The 20,552-nt window shown below is 39.9% G+C and overlaps 1 protein-coding gene across 4 annotated transcripts in view; it reads left to right on the forward strand.

Annotated features, from left to right (window-relative positions):
- Positions 1 to 10,436: 10,436 nt before the first annotated feature.
- Positions 10,437 to 20,552, forward strand: part of KHDRBS2 (KH RNA binding domain containing, signal transduction associated 2) — a 346,911-nt gene continuing 336,795 nt past the window's right edge. For all 4 annotated transcript variants that reach the window (XR_007889030.1, XR_007889031.1, XR_007889029.1 and 1 more), the window contains exon 1: positions 10,437 to 10,594. Coding sequence is in view for 1 of the 4 variants with exons in the window: in XM_051614663.1 (XP_051470623.1) it covers positions 10,504 to 10,594 (91 nt within the window). In the remaining 3 variants the exon portion in view is untranslated. The remainder of the gene's footprint in view (positions 10,595 to 20,552) is intronic.

A 20,552-nucleotide genomic window follows, 5' to 3' on the forward strand; every position in this document is an offset into this window, starting at 1 on the left:
AAACCTGTGCTTATGCAAAAATGGGACATTCTTCTCAACTGTACTGTGGCACTGGCAGTAGAGTCAGCTGTCAGAATGCTTTGGTAGAAGGTTTGCAGAGCAATTCTTTAAGTGTTTTCCCCATAGTTACTTACATTAACGTTGTTGGAACTACAGCTTGCTTTCAGAAGCTGGAGGCTCTCCAGTCATGTTGAGGTCAACGACAGCACATATGTACTTAGCTTCCCCCTCTCAAACAGAAGTATGTCTGCCAAGTGATAGGGATAGCTCTCACAGCTACCACAAGCATTGGCAGGTAGACAGGCATTTGAATACAAATGCAATAAATAGCATATTAATAATTTGGGCCTGCAGTAGCCAGTGGAAGGACAAAGAAAAATCTACATAGAAGGACAGAGCCAAGGCAGTCTTTGCTAGATTTCAAAACCACAGAGTATCTATCAATAATGGCTTTAAGCACACAAGGAGCATGAGGGACCATGTGCACACTTACGTCTTGCTAGTATATACAATATTCCTAGGCGATCCATTGGAAGAAGTTAGGAAAATGGAATTCCAGGTTGAGCTTAATCAAGAAAGCAATATACATATTTTTAAATTGTTTTGCGCGCAGACTAAGGCCTAATCCCTGTAGAACACCTGTCAAGAAGGGACTACTTTAGTTTCTGAGGAGTGTTAATTTTATGGCCTACACCACTGATCTTTTTTTTTTTTTTTGCATCTTTTAAACTTACAACCTGTGTTTATCTGTTTTGACTCATGAGGTACCAGATAATTCATTTTATTTTTAATTGAATTGTTTTTATCTAATAGTGCTATAAATTATTTTGGCATAAATACAGTTATTTAATTCCTTTTTAGCCAGGCATCAACTGCATATAGTAATTCACTAAACCAATAGTATCTGAGGACATCAGAAAAATAGCACAGTCAGACCAGCTGCTTCTTAAATTATAACAATTTCTAATTAAGTGTAAAGGAAAGCATAGAACCAAAAAAAAAAAAAAAAGCAAAAAAAAAAAAGCAACTTTCAGGCATTCAAAGGAAGGTCTACAAAAGCAAGCAGCATGACACTTACTGTTTTCTAGGCTGACATTTATTTTCTTTTTCCTTAGTATGTATATGGAGATTTTGGGTAAGGTCTGTTTCCTACTCCTCTGTCCCTGGAACTGCATATTTGTCCTAAAACTGAGTTTCCAGTCCCTGATCAGCCTTTAGCAGGTACAAACACAGAGTAGAACACTGGAATACTGGTACATGTGCAAGATTCATAGACACATCACATGCCTTCCAGCTCTTCTTCTCTCACCCAGATGTGGACCTTTCTGATTCTCTTCTTTAATTTCCATGCAACAAAGTGACTTTATCAATCTTGTAGGGACTTTTTAAAAAACAGTCTGGTAACAGCACATCAAATCTAACATCTACTGAGTTACTTATGTAAACCATCAACTTTCCTTACCCTCTAGTTTGATCAACCTGAATTCCTGCAGTACTGAAAAAACCCCCTAGTAGTGTGGAAAAATTACAAAGGACTTGGATGAACAGATGAAGTCAGTGTTGGATAACTGATAGTTACAATAGCTACTTACTCTTTCCCTTTGTGTCAAACTAGAAAAAAATTATTGTGAAAGGTCAGAAGGCAACCCAAGAAAATCAATTTACAGGAACAGGGAACTTAATAAGGTTAAAAGGACTTGAAAAAAATCCACTATTGAAAATTGTCTAAGAAGGGTAACAACAATTTGATGATTGTAGCACAGTATTGTCCCTTGAATCTGGAGGAAGTATTCTCTCTTTCTGCTTTTGTAGTAAGTATGATTTGTGAAATAAATTAAAAATTAAACTATCGAAAGCCTCTTCCTTAAGTAATTAAAATTTATTTATAAATTTACAAAAAAATATATTGATTAATTTTTAAAAGTAAAACATGGTTTCTAACAAGCACATAGCCTGAAGTCCTAAATGAGAATGCAGATAACTTACTAGTATCAAGCAATTTTCTCTCTATGTGATCAGATGCAGCCATCTGATTCATATGCTGTTGCAGAAATTCCATAGTTGGCACCTAGTCTTTCTTGAAGTTGCCTATTTCCAACCTTATGAAATATTCCTTACTGTAAATGCACTGTATTTAAGCCAACACAACTCTCTTTGTGTAAACTAGAAAATTTATAAACCAGGAAAAAAAGCAGCAGGCAAAATTTACAGATTTTCTTCAAATATTGCAATTTTATGGGGATGTCTGAAATTTTTTCTGCAAAATGGGTGGCTGGTTCTAGCTATATGTGAACAGATACAAGGCTTTGTATGGAAACACATTCACATCTGCCTTCATCAAAAACATAACCTAAGTATAGAGAAAGTAGATTAACTATCTTTTCCATCAGATGGTTTGATGACTCAGAAAAGCTGTACTATCAATGAAAAAGAATTAACAGAGAACAATTGTGTAGTTTGGTAAGACATCTACCCTCTCATAAAGAGTAACTGCCAGTACTTTATCTAGTACAGAGTGAAATTTTTGCTTGTGTGCCTACCTAGGTAATGAATTAATTAAGAAACCTTGTTGTTTATGGGAGAAAGATATAAGCAGAAACCAACTGAAAAAGTAGATGTAAATACTTATTGTTTAGTCATTACATAAAATCAGTGTGATACTGGCTGAACTGGAACAGCACTTGAACATAAGTAACAGTGGTATAATCTGTCCTTAAATTGCATCCCCTCAAAAAAGTTTTATAATGACTTACATGGAAAATTAAGTAATGACAAGATGATACTGCACTTTATGATCTATTCAGGAAAAGAATGACTCATCATCCATTTGCTCCATGGATGAACTGAGCTTTGCAATAGTTGAGACTAATACAGTGCATTTCCTGAAATAAAGCAAATCTATTTGCTCTGGCACAAACAAACTCCATCATTGTAAGGAGATTTAACAACATTTGCTGAGCTTTTAACATTTTCATTCTTATTACTTTATAACTGGAACTAGTCGAGACAGTGAAAAAAAATTTTCACAAACTTGCTAAATGTTTTCATGCTTTTTGAATTTCCTCTCTTAAGTTTCCTGACCTCCACTCATCATGCACATTTCCAAGAGATCTGTTACAAGAACAACTAAGTACCCTTGTTGTTCTCTAAATACTCATGACTTCTCCAAAAAGAAGCTGCTGAGATCATTAAATGTCTTTGCCAGTTTTAAGGAGCAAGGAGAAGGGGAAAGACTTGCCAGAAGTCTTGAAACTACTCATGACCTGGATGTTTTAAAATTTGGGTTCATATTGATTTTTCTAAATCTTATGGGTGAAAATGCTCAGTGTGGATTAAGGATATTTTAGGACTTGAAGTGCTCTTACCTAAAAAGAGAAACTGGGAGGTTGACAGTATTTTCATAAAGGACTTGTTCTCTAAGATAAACTGACTCACAAAGCTGGTACAATTTTTTATTCTTCTGAACTGGAAATGTCTATATCTCTTATTACCCTTTAAAGATGCATTCAGGTATTCTCAGTTCAAATAAATTGCCAAATAATTTACAACATTTTTCCAAAGTTTACAGTTTGTTTTTGTTTGTTTGTTTGTTTTTTAAATTGTCTTCTATGCCTCAAAATTGTTCAATAACACTAAAATATATGTGAAGTGTTGATTCTATAATTTACTTAAAATATACAAAGCTTTACAAGTGGCATGAGCACCCTTTCACAGCCATCTGCAGTACTAGGATATACATTGTTAAAAGGCAATGGTGGTAATACCTACATGTAGTCCTAAATTAAACACCCTACTCATTCGTAAGTTATAGGTATCTACTGAAATGTTCTGCCTAACATAGTTCTTTGTATAGAAAGTGGAGAGCTTTAGGGTCCTTTAAAGCTCCACAGCTTCTCTTTTTCCAGGTCCTGGAGGGTAGTTACATCCAACACTATGTTTAGCAAGTAGTGTTTTTATGAACTATGGTGTTGCTAGTATTACACACTTTAAATGGGTTTATAATAAACAATTACATAAGTTTATACTTATGAGTACATAACTGGAAAAATGCTGTCTAGTTTCAAGCATTTCTCTGTGGTGGGCTCCATTTTGAACAAAAATTTCCATAACATTTGACTATGGTTTGGAGACTTAGTTGAACTCTTCCTGATATGTTCATATTATGAAGTATCCTGATACTTGTTTAGTGAAGAATTTTCTTTTTCATTCCTTTTCTTTGTTGATTTTTGTGTCCTTTAGTTTTATACACTTGATTTTAAGATTTCCGGATGCAAACCATCCATAGATGATTTGTCTGGGATTTTCTTTGTGTACCTCCACACTTCTGAAAAGTGGGAACCGGCTAAACTCTCTAGAGCTATGTATTGTAAATGCAAAAATAGGCATATGTTAAATCATTATATTTTTTTGCTTCATTTGTTCCATTTCCATTGTTGTAACATTGCAGTAGACAAATAGATTAATAAAGTATAATTTTATCTTGTTGCCTGGCTAGGGGCTCTGTGTACCTGATCAATAAACTAATTGAGCTCAAGCAGTTGTCTCCATTGTATCATTCTCAAAGAAACAAAGTTAACAAAATCAAACTGCTAATTAATCAGTTATAGATGAATATTATCTGAAAAAATCTAAAACTAGGACCAAAAAGAAAAGGATAAAAGGTTACAAATGCATTATGAAAAAGCCTAAAATCCACCACAGAACCCCAAAAAAACACCAAAACAAACAAATAAACAAAAAACCAAACACAAGAGCACAAATAAAACAATTAAATTGTGTTATATTGTCTTATCAGCTTTCTTGTACCCATACCTATAAGCTGCCTTTTCTTTGCTTTCTACTTCTGGTGAAAGTTCACTTCCTAATTGAAATGGCAAAAGTAGCTTGTTTCAGTTAGTCCAGATTTTCCCATATGTAATTTAATCTCTTTATTTCTAGTTGACATGCTTTGCGTCCTCTAAATAATTCTCTTTTAACTTGGGAATAATGCTTTCTTCAGATACTTTTAGATTTACCTATATCTTAGGTAAACACTAAATATATGCACCTCTCAGCTTTCTTTCTCAAATAGATTCTACCATTTTCTTTTGAGCATGGCCTGCTTTTCTGTATGCTGAAAGTAGAATACATTTTGCAAATCACATACACTTTTTGGAAGACTTATTTCTCTGTTCCATTATGTGTTATATAGCAACCAGCCCGTCCAGCCTCTTTATTGTCATAAACTACTGAAATCTGTTGGAATTCATTTGCACTAATATTGTTATTTATGAGCTAGATATTTATGTCTAATCTAGTTATTGCTTTTGTATCTAGTGAAGAGAAATCAGGTTTTCCATAGGATGACTCATTTAAACCGAAGATAGGTACCTACAGGTCAGACAAACAAACTGCTGCAAGAGCCTGCTTCAACCTACTGACTGTAAAGGATGTCTGTGGTGACTGGAGTAAACTTAGACATATGGTTTTTAAATGCTTAAAGCTGGGTGAGAATACCAACTTCTGAAACTTCTTGTGCCAGAGCATCAGCACTTAGCTATAAACCGAAGGATTCGCTCAAGGAAGAGTCCTTGGAGTCTAGAAACTGTACCTCAATTATTCTAAGTAATGTATCATTTTATTTGTACCTCGGTTTGTACATCAGTTTTTATTATTGTGATCCTTCAAGGGAGGAATATGTATCAAAGGGAGATTTGCTTAGTGGGAAAGCATGATGGAAACAATAAGCAGAAAGAAAAAAAAAAGTAAAAGAAGGGTAGAAAAAGAATTTTGCATCATGTGAAAAGGAAAATTAAAAAGCAATGTCTTCAGAGGTTTTGTATGAAAAGGAACAGTTCTAAATCTTAGTTGTAAGGATGAAAGGGAAATTCAGACACGTACTATTATAGTTAGTGGTAAGTTTTGAGGAAAGAGGTAAAGTGGAGACTGCTGTGATCACAGAGATTTCTGTGTAATTGTTTGAGCTACCTGCAATGGCTAAAACTGTAATATTAAGGTCAGAAGGAACAGCAGAGACAGAACTTCAAACATGGGCAAGCAAAATATAAGATCTGTTTTTTTTCTGGGTGTGGAGAGGAGAAAATTACAGTTATGTCATAGACTCAACTTCTCTGTCAGTTTTGGTAGTATCACAAGGAAGAAAGAAGAGACAAGACATTCTAGACTACGTTTTATTCTTTGCCATTCATTTATATTTAAGCATTTTTTTCTGTCCTCAACTGCTGTTCTATAGTTTATTAGAGGTTATGCTTCCTTCTATAACATTTACCCTGGGTCACCTTTTTCAGTTCCTTCTTTACAACATCTCAAGAATTCTAAATATGAAATAGAGCTGTAACATACAGCTTGTTTGTGTTCAGGCGACCCACTCTCAAACATTGAAGCCACACAGTCCTAGGACTACTATCTACAGGCCAGGGTGCGAGATTCCCAAGAAGGAATTAAATAAACTGAAGTAAAGGAGGAGGAAACATTTGCTCTTTCTTGCACATGTATTGCTGCTTCATTATTCCTTATATTGTCTATAATAATTCCACTTTAAGGAAAGCATATTGTTAACATAGACTGTAGGAGAAACTCCCTAGTATTTTTATCCTGATCTGTAGTCTGTTCAGGAACCAGATAACCTTACCTGTAGCTAAAGCAAGTGAAACAGAGATGAAATTTGAAACCAAATGGAATTTCTGAAATTGAAAACTCTTGACAAATTTGATCTTTGGTGTACGAGGTGATGGGTGTACTCACATACGCATAGATAACTGTACTGTTTTAAATAATTGTATTGACTTTAATGTGATGTGTCAGAAAGATAATTCATTGTCAGCGTGCTCACACTAACCATTAACTCTACTGCATATTCTCAAAACATTTCATAATTTTTAAATTAGCATTTGGAAAGTTTGGAGATTTTCCTCTAATTGTTTGCTTCCACTGCCTTTTGACTTCAGTGCTACATGATAATATATGTATATTTAGTTGGCACTGTCAAAATACATAATGATTGTTACCTGTTCTGTCTTCAAATAAAGTATAATCTGGTATGCTCTGATCCACTTCAATATCAGACTTAGTAATAAAATATAGTACAGATAAACTTTAATTTGGCTTGACAATTCAAACTAAAAAGTTGTAAAATGTGTCTTTGGTTTTTAGTAGCTATGAAAAAAATTATTTCCTACGAGTAAAGAAGTCATGCTTGTTAGAGGTCTATATTTCCTGTCTGACAGATTTTAATGCCTTTTTTTTTTTTTTTTTTTTTTTAATGAGGTATAAGGTAAAATTCAGAAAAGCATGTCAGTGGTTTTGCAGCCTGACTATCACTGAAAGTCAATTTAGCTTTATAACTTTTGATAAATGAACTTACAGGAAACTTGTCTCTCTGTCTGCTTTGCTCTAAAAAGATGTGCAAGCAAATCCTCTCTCTGCTCCTTTGACCAGAAAGAATCAGTTTGATGAATGTAGCACTTCCCATGGTTTACTTAAGGTAACTTAAAGGTGTTTAAAGCCAAGTAGGTTAACTACAATTAAACAGACTAAAGTAACACTATTCTCCTAGCACCCCAGATGGAAAGCCCCCAAAAGTCATTTTCTATAGACATGACCATATGATATGTTAGCTAGCAGACTTGGATTGCTTCTGCATGAGGATCCCTTAGGTTTGTCTTGGAGGTGCTTTAGGAGAATACACCTATCATCCATCTTCACTTTTTTTGAACTGAGGGGCACCTGAATTATTCTGATGAAAAGAGCCACAGAAGTATGCTCTGAAGGCGTAAGTGATCTCTCAAGCAAGACAGTCCTGAGCTGTGTTGAAAACAGCATGCCATTTATTGCTACACTGTTAACCAGGAAAGAACTGTTCATGTGGTAAATTGACTCAGGGTAAATTATTAATAAAATATATTCCTTTTATGCTTCTGCTTCTTTTATGTGTGTTGTATTTGTTTTGTGGGGATTTGTTTTTTCATTATTACTTTTTAATGGCTTTGGGTTTTGTTCATTTGCTTTTAAAAAAAAAAAAAATAAAAAAAAGGAGGACTCATGCCTTGCCTTTATCCCCACACTCATTTTGTAGGAAAGCTGTTTGCCAGTTAAACCTTTCAGTTCTGGTATCAGTGCTCTCTGCTTCTTAAGTGTTTCAGAAGTTTGCTGAAATCACACTGTTTTTTCTGATTTTACACTTTCTGGCCAGGAAAGTTAATCCTTAGGTATTTTATCCATCCCCTGCTACTTCCCTGGAATGACTATAGAATAACAGCACATCAGCCACTGACATTCTCTACATATTCTTGTAAACATGTGTAGTCCCTCAATTACCTGCATGCTGAGTGGAAATTGCATAAAGGTCACCTGCATCTATCTTAGGATTTTGAAAATACCACAGACCAAATTTTTATGCAATGACTGTACAATGTCTTGGAAACCTTGTGGATGCCCTTACGGGGTTTCTGTCTTGATTCGTACCTTTCTTCATTCCTTCATTCTCTGAAAAAAAAATAAAATGTTCCATGCACCACAAGAAAAAAATCTTGAGATAAACAGTAGTAGGTAAATCACAAGTGTATAATTGCAGCAACTATCGGTATAATTATAGCAAATACTGTTAGTAGTCTTTGTGCTACATACAAAGTAAGAATCTCAGGTAGGGATTGAGCATCAGTGGTAGACTGGTTGCTCTTGAGGTCCCATAAAGGAAGTTTTAACGGCTTAAGATGAGTTATGCATCTTTTGTTTACTCTCAAAATCAAAACAATTTACTAAATTGTCTGTTGGGGGAAAATGCTGCATAAATATAACCTGTAGTAAATGTATACTTAAAGTTAAATTCTAATTAAAATGAATTTTATTTACTTCAGCTGTAGACACTTTAATTGCATAATAGCTTTAACTCTATAATGTGGGGCAGCGGGGGTTGTAGGGAGCGGCTCCTGGGGGTGCAGCACGGCACCCCTCGGCAGAGACCGCCCCTTCCCCTCGGGACCGCCCGCCACCCTGCGCCCTGCAGCCGCGCCCTGCAGCCGCGGGCAGACACGCTCAGCGCGCTGTTCAAGCAGCCGCGCCCGGCTGCTGCTGCTCTGAGCGCACCCTCGTGCCGGACGCTGCCTGGCAGCTCCAGCGCAGGCAGGCCGCCGGTGCGGCGCCCCGGGAGCAGGTCACCTCCCCGGACCCCACGGAGAGCTGGCGGGTCGAGGAGCACGGGCAGCGGGACGGGGCTCGGGGAAGGCAGGCGGTGCTAGGCCGGGCGGGAGGGGAGCGGGGGCTGCGGGCAGCGCCGCTCCGAGCCGCGCCCGAGACTTCAGCACCGCGGACAGCGCCCGGCGGCGGGAGGGGCGGGGGCCGCCCGCAGGGCCAGGCAGGCACCGGGCGAGAGGGAGCAGAGCGCCCCGCACGGGGACACCGAGACGGCCCCGGCGCAGCGGCAGCCGCAGCACCGCCGCTGGCAGGCGCCGACAGACCGGCGGAGACAGGAGGGGACAACGCCCGCCCGCGTGCAGAGGCACGGAGGGAGGGAGGAACGCGAGGGAGGGAGGGAGCCCCAGGCAGGGACACGGGCGTGCACATGCATCCACGCACCCTGGGACACGCGTGCACACACAGGCACCCGGGCACAAACCCAGATACAGACGCTCGTAGGCAGACGTAACCTGCGAAGTCACGCACGGCCACCAGACGCACGGCCACAGCTCACTGCCGCACACCCCGCTCCCACGGGCGCAAGACACAGGACACGCTCCCACGGACACTCCCCACAGGCACAGACACGGCCACAGGCAGACACACAGTGACACAGGCACACGTGCAAGTACACGCACATGCTTGTGCACAGACCCCCGCACACGCACCCAGACGCACCCCACGCGTGCTCCCAGCCTCACACGGAAATAGTCACACAGAGACACACACATGCCCTCACACACATACCTACAGGCGCATATGCACAGACGTACAGACTTGTGCACGGACACGCAGGCACACACAGAGACACGCGCACAGACACACGCGCACAAACACACCCCCCCCCCACGCCCCCGACACTCACCCCCCCCCCCCCCCCCCCCCCCTTTCACGCGCTCCCCCCGCCCAGCCGCCCGCCCGGCGCCAGCCAATAGCGCGGCGACTCTCCGGCGCGGGCCGCCTCCTTCTGGGGCGTGTCCGCCAATGGGAGGGGCGGGGGCGGGGCGCGCCCTGCCCCGCCTCCCCGGTTAAGGCGGCCGGGGGGAGCGGGTCGCTCACTGGCAGGAGGGAGGGGGCGGGGGGAAAAGGAAAGCGGGAGGCGCGCGGTCAGCGGCACGCGCCGGCTCGCGCGCTCCCCAGCCCCCGCCCCCGCGCGGCGCGAGGGGAGGGCGGAGGCGGCGCCGGGGCCGCCGAGGGCAGGGCCCCGCCCCGGCGCACCTGCGGGGCGCGGAGGGGCCGGCGGCGAGGAGGCTGCTGGAGGCGCGGAGCGAGGCGGCCGGCGCCCGCGCAGCCCTGCCCGACGCGCCCAGGTGCCGCCGCCCCGAGGCGATGGAGCAGGAGAAGTATCTGCCGGAGCTGATGGCAGAGAAGGACAGCCTGGATCCCTCCTTTGTTCACGCCATGCGCCTCCTGGCCGACGGTAAGCCTCCGCTCCCGCCGCCGTGGCCCAGCGGCCGCCGTGAGGCTCCCGCAGCCCGGGGCGCTCCGGCATCCCGGCTGTCCGGGCGGGCGTCGTGCGGCCGCGCTCCCAACGCAGCGTCGGCTCCTGCTCCGCCGAGTCGGGACTTGGCCACGCGTGGGCTCGGCGAGGCGTTGGGGCGCTCCGGCTCCGCGAACTGCTGCCGGCCGGCCCCGCGGGGCAGGGCAGCGGCAGTTGGCGGAGCTGGGGTGCCCCGGAGCCTCCCCCGGAGCACGTCTGAGGGGAACCCGGCTGCCGTCGCCTCCCTGAGCTTCCCCACGGTGGGAAATGCGCTTCCCTACTGTTGGTTCGAGAGGCATCGGCTGTGCTGCTGTTCGTTGGGCTCTGCGGGAAAGGGCTTCCATGGTTCCCGGTTTTGTTTACACAAAGACCGATGCTGGTTGCTCATTAAACTCGTTAGATCTTGTTTCCCGTGCTGAAGTAATAAGGTTTATATGGTAATAGTGTTTATATGGTAATAGTGTTATGCCGTTAATCGGACACTGTTTTAGCTGACTACGCAGTTGACTGGATGCGACTTACCAGTTTCATGGCACCGTTTCATCCAGGATGTGATGATTTTCTCATGGCTTTGTATGGTGATCCAGAATATGCAGCTTGTGACATCTTGTTATTCGTTGCAGCTCGCTCTGCTTTCCTTGTTTTAGTGGAACTAGTTCAGCTGGCAGTTCTTTACAAAGTTTATAATTCAGTCTCTTTTTTAAAAAAACTATTCAATATAAATATTGAATGCAGGCCTTGTGGCATTTCAACTTTTGCCAAGTGTAATACAGTAAGTTCTCTTTATACTTCTGTTTCTTCTGAGATATATAGTATTAATTAAAAAAAAAAAAAAAAAGCCCTGCCGAATTTGTAACCTAATGCCAGAACAAAGTAATAAAGAATGATGCATAAATCAAGGTAACCTGTCAGCCCCTTAAATGAAACTAATTGTATGGTTAGGCTCTTGGAAGAGTCACAAATTCAAATTCCCTCACATTCAGAGGTGGTGATTAATTTACAAAGTTTTGTTAGGTCTTAAGGAAAATAATAACTAGTTACAACAAAAAATGCCAGCAGTAAGTGTCTTTCTTGGTGTCTGCACTATTTCTGTTGTCTTTTCTTAATAAATATTTTCTTGATCATGAGTGCAGACACTGAGTTCGGGTGTAGTTAGAGGGCTCCTGTTTGGTAGTTTAGAAATTCGGTATGAATATCGGCATGTTTAGTACACTTCTGTCGTAGCTATCTTGCTACTTTTTACAGTTGTTTTTGCAACAAACACACGATAAACAAAGTCCTTATTTCTTAGAGGGATTTATTTTTTTTCACCTTGCAGTTCGATCTTTTTCCCAGAGGGGGGAGGTATCTACTGGGAGTGTGTGTGTACATGGGAAAGAAGGAAAACGTATGAAGGACATAATCGGAAGCATGAAAAGTAAAGTTAAAAAAAGGATAATAAAATAGGTGGTTCTGAGGTTTGAGTCCATGAATTTTAGGCAACTATAAGATTGAGGAAATGATTAGTTTTCTCATTCCTTTTTAGTAAAACTAGGAATACCTATTTTTTAGTGGTTTTTGTTTGAAAGATGAAGGTGTTTTCTGTGGAAGCTGTAGGGAATGCTAATGTCAGATTCACACCAGATCCCTGGCATTATCCTTCAAAACACCATCTGTCAGGCTTTCTAGAGATTTTTTTTGGAGCCTAACATGACTGTTAAAACACTTTCCTCAAGGTAAGAGTATAACTACTTAATGAAACAAATATTAATGCACTGGTTGCTTCTGGGTGTAAATAGAAAGGGAATGTGTAGAACCAGCAGAATTTTTTGGGGGTTCTAGAAGAACATGGGACAGTCTTGCAAGGATCTCTGTAATACTGTATTTCTTGGATCTGTCCATGATGAAGAGCCTGGATTTTTGTTCTTTAAAATATATCATGCCATCGCCTACATACATAACAATAGCAGCCAGGTGTTATTTTTATGATAGACAAAGCTTTTTTGATTGCCAGTGGATTTTGTATAAGAAGTGTAGAAGAAGTGTAGCTGTGGAGGTTTTTGCTTCAGAATCAAGCGTCAGGCATTCCCTCTGACTTGACAGTGCTGCGATTTTTCGTGTCAGTTGCTCAAACCTGAAGTTGAAAAGAGACATGCTGCTGTGTGCTACTGCAGGAGGGCAGAGAGGTGATAAGCATTCCAGAAATATGGTTTAAATTTATGACACTGGATTTCCTTCTAAAGATAAGATCCCATGTTTTATCCGTTAACATCTTTTGTTTGCTTGATACTTTTTTTGCTTGTGCATTTTGGTGTACTTAACTTATTTTAAAAACAAATTACTTATATTTTTAATATGAAGGTCTTTGTCCTACAGGTTGAGCTGTGTCAGATGCATTTTTGAATGAGTACCTATTTACCTCTCATCACTGAGGGATGAATAGAAATTACTTACCTTAGTCCTTCTCTGGGTTAGAGCCTCCATGGTGCAATGTGTGTTCAAACCCACAGAAAAAGGATACTTCCTGTGACAGAGGATTTGCATGTTTGCCAAATTACACAAAAAAAGGTGAGGAAAAACTTACCAGAACTTCTTAAATATAAATTGTGAAGGCATTAGCCAAATAATTTTTTTTAAAATCTCCGAGGAGAATTTGTGGTGGATTCTGAAAATGAACCCAGTCTCTAAATGGCTAATCTAGTGCCATGATCAGAAGATACTTTTAATTCCCCGTAGGTAATTACCTGATTCATATAGAAGTAGCTCCTACATGATTGTTACACTATGATGAATGGAAAAGCCATTTGTAAGTCATCTATTAGAAGAACTTCTGAAGTGTGAATGGTTGGTGATATTTACCTCAGTCTATATTGGGTTAATTGAACTTTTGCAAGATGCGTTGAACATGTTTACGAAACAAAAACAACAGAACTCTTTTAATTGTGATTGGCTGCCAAACTCTAAAGAATAGCCAAATTTCTATCTGTTGGAGTGGGTTTCTCTGTATTAACTGAGCTGTTTTGTGTATCAGGCTGTTAAAAGAGCTGGAAGAATTGCACTGTTTCATGGGTAGCTTTAACTGATTTTATTGTGAACTAGCTACAGGTAGTTATTTTCTTAGGTAGAATTGTACTGCTTCTAGTAAGGAGATATCCTGATTGATGTGTGAGGACAAATAGTGCTTGGTTAGATGAAACTGTCAGAAGTGAAGAGTGTGTTCTCAAGCAGTATCTTTTGTTGTACGTAATGTGCTTATGCCACAGCACACTCTAAAGCTCCAGTGAGAATTGAGACCCTCTCTGTTGTAGTGCTGCCTCCTACCATAGTGGCTAATGAGCTGCTTATTTGTGTTATTTTTCATGTATATAAATATTTATTGCTTTGTCTAAGATGTCTGTCTATGATTATGAATGTAAACATAAATGTGTAACTTCAGCTGTAAAGATGTGGATGACGTGGAAAGCTACAACTAGCTGGAACTGTTTGGTAGTTTAAAACTTGTTTTATATCAGTGTTATTTTAACTAAGCGAAAGGGGCAGCTAGTTGTCTATATACTTTTTTTTTTTTTTTTTGGACAAGCACATTCTATGTACGTGTGTGTGTGTGTATTTACGTGTGTGGCTTTGGAATATCTTGCATAGTACATTATTAAAACCAGCTCAGTATTTTGTAATATAAACATAAAGGAGAAAGAACTATTGAAAACAGCTGACCAAAGTAAGAGCATCACTCCCCATGGAAATGTCAGCATTACTTGGGTAATGAGGTAGCTAATTTCTCTCTGTATAATGACAATGCAACTGACCTCAGACTTTGAACTGGCATTCTGAAGACAATGAGAATCAGGCCTTTTACTTTAATCTTAAATTAAAACTCTAGATTATTCCATGTGGCATAGCATGAGTTTGTTAAACCTCCAGTCATGTCAGTTAGACTTGTATAGCTCAGTGTCATAAAGCTCATTGTAGGACAGGGCATAATTATTCAAAAGGTAGATAATTATTTATACTCATTGAATGTAAAGGCTAAGTACAAGCCTGCAATAATTGTCCTAGCTAGTCTGAAAACTGTTGATACAATACAAATTCATATTGTCTTATGTTCAGGATCTCAAGTAATATATTAGCTTATATGGGATTTGGATTTCTTTGGACTTGGGGAGATTGCCTTCCTATCTGAAAAGCAAGTTAGTTTTAGTTCATAACTGTGTTTTTCTGTTGTGAACCTGAGGCATTAATAAGGTCGCTATATGAAAATTGTTTGTTGTGGCAATATAGAACATTGCAATCATATCCTTAGCCCAAGATGTGAAAGACTGTTGGTCAGCCCATGGCCTGCTTCTTTATTTTCATCAAAGTTTCCATTGAGAACTACTTGTGAAAATATATTTGCAAATTTATTAGTTTACTCTGTTTAAGCAAGCTTTTGGATCAAAATTTGATTAATGTAAAATGTTAGTGTAAAGTTATACATTAATACTAATTTGTGAGCAGTCACTTTTCTGCTTATTATTTCTTTTTTTCCTGATGTTTACATCAAGTAAGAAGAAATCTGTGTTCACAAAACAGTTTGTATTAATCATAGTTTGCTTTGTTGTGCCAAGTGGAAGACTGACTCAGGAAACACATGTTTGGAGCATGTATTTTAGATATCTTTGTTTCATTAGAAACTAGATTTGCATATCTCTCACTTGGATCTTTTTTCAATAAAAAGGAATAGTATCAGTGCATACTCTAGGTGAATACGAGGTACTTATGATTTCTATAAAGCAGTTTTGTGCCAGGCATTGCACGCTTGGTTCAAAGCTCACTAAAGTTAATGGGAATCTTGCCATTGCCATTACTGAGCTATCGGGTTGTCCTTCTACAAACACAATATATTGACTGATGCAGTCAATGTCTTTGTAATAATGAAAATCAGTAGAACATACTGCAGGTTTTAAACCTGAGTTTTTATTTTTTAATTTTTTAAAAGGTTTTGGATGTTTTGTTAGTGATGTCACAACGTGGTATTTGTTCATCTTAGGAAGTGCTTTTGCCTGGCAGAAGATAATGCAGATGAATCCCAGGTGAAAACTGGATTTTGGGAAAACATATATACTATAAAATGTTAGAGTACAACAAAGCAGCCTTTCTAAGTGTTTTTATGGAACCAAAGTTGTTAGTTGTATAAGCTGGGCTTCCGTAAGAGGAGGAAAAAAAGATAGATGTGATTAAAAAAATAAAAAATTCTCCCTTTTAGACATCTGAGGTAGCTTAGGACCATTTGATCTGTGATCTTAGAAAACACTTACTTTGAAACATGGTAAATCTTTTGCAAAGAGGGAGCAATATAAATGCAGTAAGTGAAGGTTAGATTCTGATACTTACGTTTAAAAAAGTAGTTCTTCACTCTTTAAATTGTGCTGTTTGAATTGGTGGAGCTGCTTAAGGTGCAATTCAGTGAGACTAGTACTAGCTGTTGAAAGGAAATTCAGACGCATTTGCTGATGCTTATCTGGATGGCCATAGCCTCATCAGCACAGAGTGCACTGTTCTTTGACAATATGAATGCTTCTGTTGCAAGGAGAAGAGTGATTTTTATTTATCCTAGGTATTATTTTAGTAAATTTATTTCATTCTGGAAGTGTCCTTGATGTATTCATTCAGGGAACACCTACGGCCCATGTCTTCCTTTATGCCTCAAAGCAGATATTTTTAAACTCAGGAATTTAGAAACTTGATGATATTTGCTGTCAGTACCAAGAGAAGGCAGAACAGCTGGACAGCTGAGTAGAAAATTCCAAGGAACTGTTAACCTCCCAAGCACGGATCAGCTGAGTGAGGTGTAGAATAGTGTGGCTGTTCCTAACCAGGAGGTGGCATGATTTGGCTCCACATGCCAAAATAGAGCTTCAGATCCTAGCACCTCCTGGGAAAGGGCTAGTCTGACCCAACAGATCATTCTTGTGAGTTGGTTGCATGGTTTTCTTCGTTAAGCAATATGTAGACTATATATATTGACCTGTTTGCTTTAGCATGCTGGGCTATTTCATAGTCTGTAAACTCCAATGTGATCAGTAGTCGCTGGAGCATAAGACTTTTAAGAGACTGAACATCTCCCCAGCCCACCAAAGCAATGCTTTAAGAGTGAAATGGTTCCATCTGAGGACACAGGTTTCAAGCTCAAAGTGTGAGGTGTGTTTAGTAGTATTTTAAAATGTCATTCTTGTTTGGTAGTTCCTCTCCAAGCTTTATTAAAATAGGAATACATCATACATTTCTGTGTCTTGCAGCTGTACTTGTACACTAAACCTACTGCTTAGATGAAACAGTGTTTTCTTGGCCTGCAGTCACTGCAGCTACCTGGTACTTCAGTTCTGGGTCAGAGTGCCTTCTCAAAAGCATGCAGTTTTTCATTGTTTCAATATCGATCTCTTTTCTCCAACAAACTGTTGAATTTGAAGGAAAATTCAGTGTCCTCACCACCAACTTCACAATATCCATTTTTTGTATAAAAATACTGAGAATAAATAACAAGACCAGTGTTTTCCTGAGAACTTAGATGTTAATAAAGCATGCATTATGGAAAAAGAATTAAGCTGGTTCACAGGCCATTCCTGCCTGCATAGTGTGAAGATTTGTGTTCAGCTTTTGTTCACCTTGCATTTTTCAGCCCTGGGAGAGGTGTTGTAGCACAGGGTTACAAATATCAGCACACTGTATCAGAATAAGCAAGGAAGCAGACAGGTTTTAAAATAAAGTGTGTAACATAGCAAACTTTAATGATGCTAGGGTGTAGTCTTTGACTTTGTAAACAATAAGGACTATGCAGGCTGATGAGAGAAATGGAGAACCTTGACACTCAGCTAAAGGTCTGCGGTGTGTAGTACATGGAGTTTGGACTTGTTTCTTGTACTGTTTACCTTCAGTGAATAACTTCTGTTCCATCTGTGAGATGTAGACTAGTGCCAAATTTCATTTTAATCTTCGAGATCTCTAAGTGAAAAGAGCTTTGTAAGTGTCCTGGTTTGAGTGTACCAGGATAAACATTCGCTATGGCCATACTGACCTGAGACTGCCCAGGGCCCCCCAGCAGCCTGTGCCTGTGGCAGGTACATTGGGGGGAGTAATTTGGTCTATGGGGGGGAGAGGGTGGGTCAGGTCACCCACATGGTCCAGTCACAGTCTTCCTGGCTGTGGTGCTCAGTTATAAAGCGGCTCCTCAGAGAGCCCTTCTCTGGCTGATATGCCGGCTCGGTTGGGGTTGGTTTGTTTGTCATCCCTCCCTCTGCTGCTTCTGGTGGTCCTGCATTGTGTTTTCTTTATGGAGAAGAGCTTCTTGCACTAAGACAGGTCTCCTTCCCCAGCCTCCACTAGTAGGACTGGCTTGGCTGCTCCAAGGCTTTTGTGGACTGTCACAGGGACCCTGGCCTTTAGTCACCCCCATCTGCTGCCGAGTCCAGTTTGGGACTTCTCTCATCAGCATTTAATTACCAACTAGAGAACATGGATTTGGTATTTGCATACACATGTATATCTTTGAATATATTTACATATTTGTATAGGTTACTCTGTAAGTCACTATTATTACTATTTATTGTGTCCTTAAACTTATTCTAGTTATTTACAATCTTAAAGTCTCTCTCCCTTGTTCCCCTTTTACCTTCCTTTTGGAGGGCAGTGGGAAGAATAATAGAGAGCATCTGTCACCCAGTTATTGTCTAGAACCATGACAATAATAAATGTGTATCATCATTTTCAGTACAAAAGAATTCTTAAATTTGCAGGCAAAAATAAACCTGGTTATTACAGTCCTCTGTAAATCCTGTCATGTTTTAATTAGAATCCTGCTGGAAACATGTACAGCTATTTCCTTATCCTAAAAATGGTCTGGTGCTAAAACAAACTGAGAACAAACTTTCAGCAGATTAAAAACCTCTAAAAAAAAATAATCCTGGAATAGTTTATGCCTGTTTCTGATTTTTCAAGTTTTGCTACTAAAATGGAATTTTTTAGTTTGAATACTGAAAAATGTATGAAGTAAAAGGCATAATAATGCTAATAGGGTGATACTGAAAATCATCTTTATTTGAATAAGATGATACAAAATTTTCATGGTCATGTATGGCTGCATATGATATAACCAAAGATATATTTAAAACTTGAAATGCTCTGCTGACACAGGGCATTCCTGTTTGTTCTTGAGATAGCAGGATTCAAAACCTGAAAGACACAGGGAAGGTCACTGCTGCCTTTGAATTTCTCTGCATCTGCTGAAGTATTCATCAGATACTCTATCATCTGTTTCTTGATATAAAGGTTACGGCAAAATATGTGAACCTCAAAAGCTTTTGGTTTCTAAAATACTTTGAATTCTGGGAATTGGTGCTAGTTATTGGAAAAAGGAATATTTCATGCTAGACTGTAAAAGATTTATTAAAATCTGCATTTCTCCTTTTAGCTCTGCTTTGAATCTGGAAAGGAAAAGAATTCTACTTCTTTATAGTAGGAGCAGTTTACATTTGCTAACTGGTGGAAGCAGGTGTGTCTTCAGCAAAAAGTAGCTCACTATCAGTCAGCTTCCAAACAGCAGCACTCTGAATTAGAGGGAAAATACTTTTCTTAGGAGGTGTGAGCACTGGAGAAAGAAAACAAATTTCTGTGCGTATTCCCCTAGTATAATGGTTCCTAGGACCCAAACGTGTGTTTCAGAGCTCCTTTTCAAGTGCTTGAAGAACTTGCCATGAGATCAGAGACTGTGTGTATGTTTCAAAAATAGTTTTTTGGTGTTGAAAAAGTTGGTTTCCTTCTTGCCTCTCACAGAGTAGATATTTATGCTCCGCATTTCTTTCAGTGTAGGCTCTTATTGTGGGTTCTTCTGAATATTTCTGAGTAAATATGTTTCTTGCATTTTGTCTTTTTTTAAGATGGTATTAAGATGGTATTGTGGTGTCATCTGGGGGTTGTGCCACATATCCTCAGGAGTTGGAGTGTAAACTTTAGCTGAGGAAAGAGTGGGACTTTATTTTTCCTTAATACTCGGGACTCTGCTGATTTGCTGCAGCTATTAAGCTACCTCCCTGTCTTTTCCTGAGTTCTGCTGAGTTCTGCTCCAAACTCTTAAGGCACTTGCTAGCTTTTCTGTTGATGTTTGAAGGGTAAATTAAGGAATCATAAAATGAAGGAGAATTCCAAGAAACCTTTTTCCTCTCCCTGTCTTCAGATAGCTGTTCAACAGGAAAATGGAGAGTTAATTTTGGTAAACGATGCTTGTCATCTTGATAGCTGTACAGTCCTATAGACACACCAATAGGTTTAGCTTTTCTATAGGTACACATTTGCAATTATTTCACTAGTGTTTGTATGCAAACTAGTGGGGTTTACTTTTTCTGTGTCTGTAAACACACTATTGCACACTAATGTCCTGTAATTTATTCCAATCCTGCTTTGTTAGGGGTTCTACAGATGCTGTCTTGCTGCTGTTACTGGAGGGGGGGGGGAAGTTGGTTTGTTCTTTGCTTGCTGCAAATTGTTTATTGTAAACACCAACAGATCTGGTTGTGCAAAATCCTGCAAGAAATGTTGTAGTGATGTATGGAAAAGCAGAGGGATCCATAGGTCCAACAGGGAATTTTGGAAAACAGGGGCTTATGTTACCTGTTGTATTACTTTTCCTTTTCCAGAAGACTGAGCTGCGAGGTAACCTGAATATGAAGTAGTTTATGTTGAGTTGTGCATAACAAAAAGGTGTTCCTATAGTACAAGCTTGTTAGAATTCATAAACTGTTCTGTTCCAGCATGACATACTCTTTCTGCCCCTAAGTGTAGCAATTATTTGAAATGATACAGCAGGTGCAAAGGAGAAGACTTTTTTCACTGCTACAAAGATTTTTTTCTTTACTAAGGAATGCTTATTTTGTCCAAATGTTTCTTGTGG

The sequence above is a fragment of the Apus apus genome, chromosome 3 (genome assembly GCF_020740795.1).
Source record: "Apus apus isolate bApuApu2 chromosome 3, bApuApu2.pri.cur, whole genome shotgun sequence".
NCBI lineage: Eukaryota > Metazoa > Chordata > Aves > Apodiformes > Apodidae > Apus > Apus apus.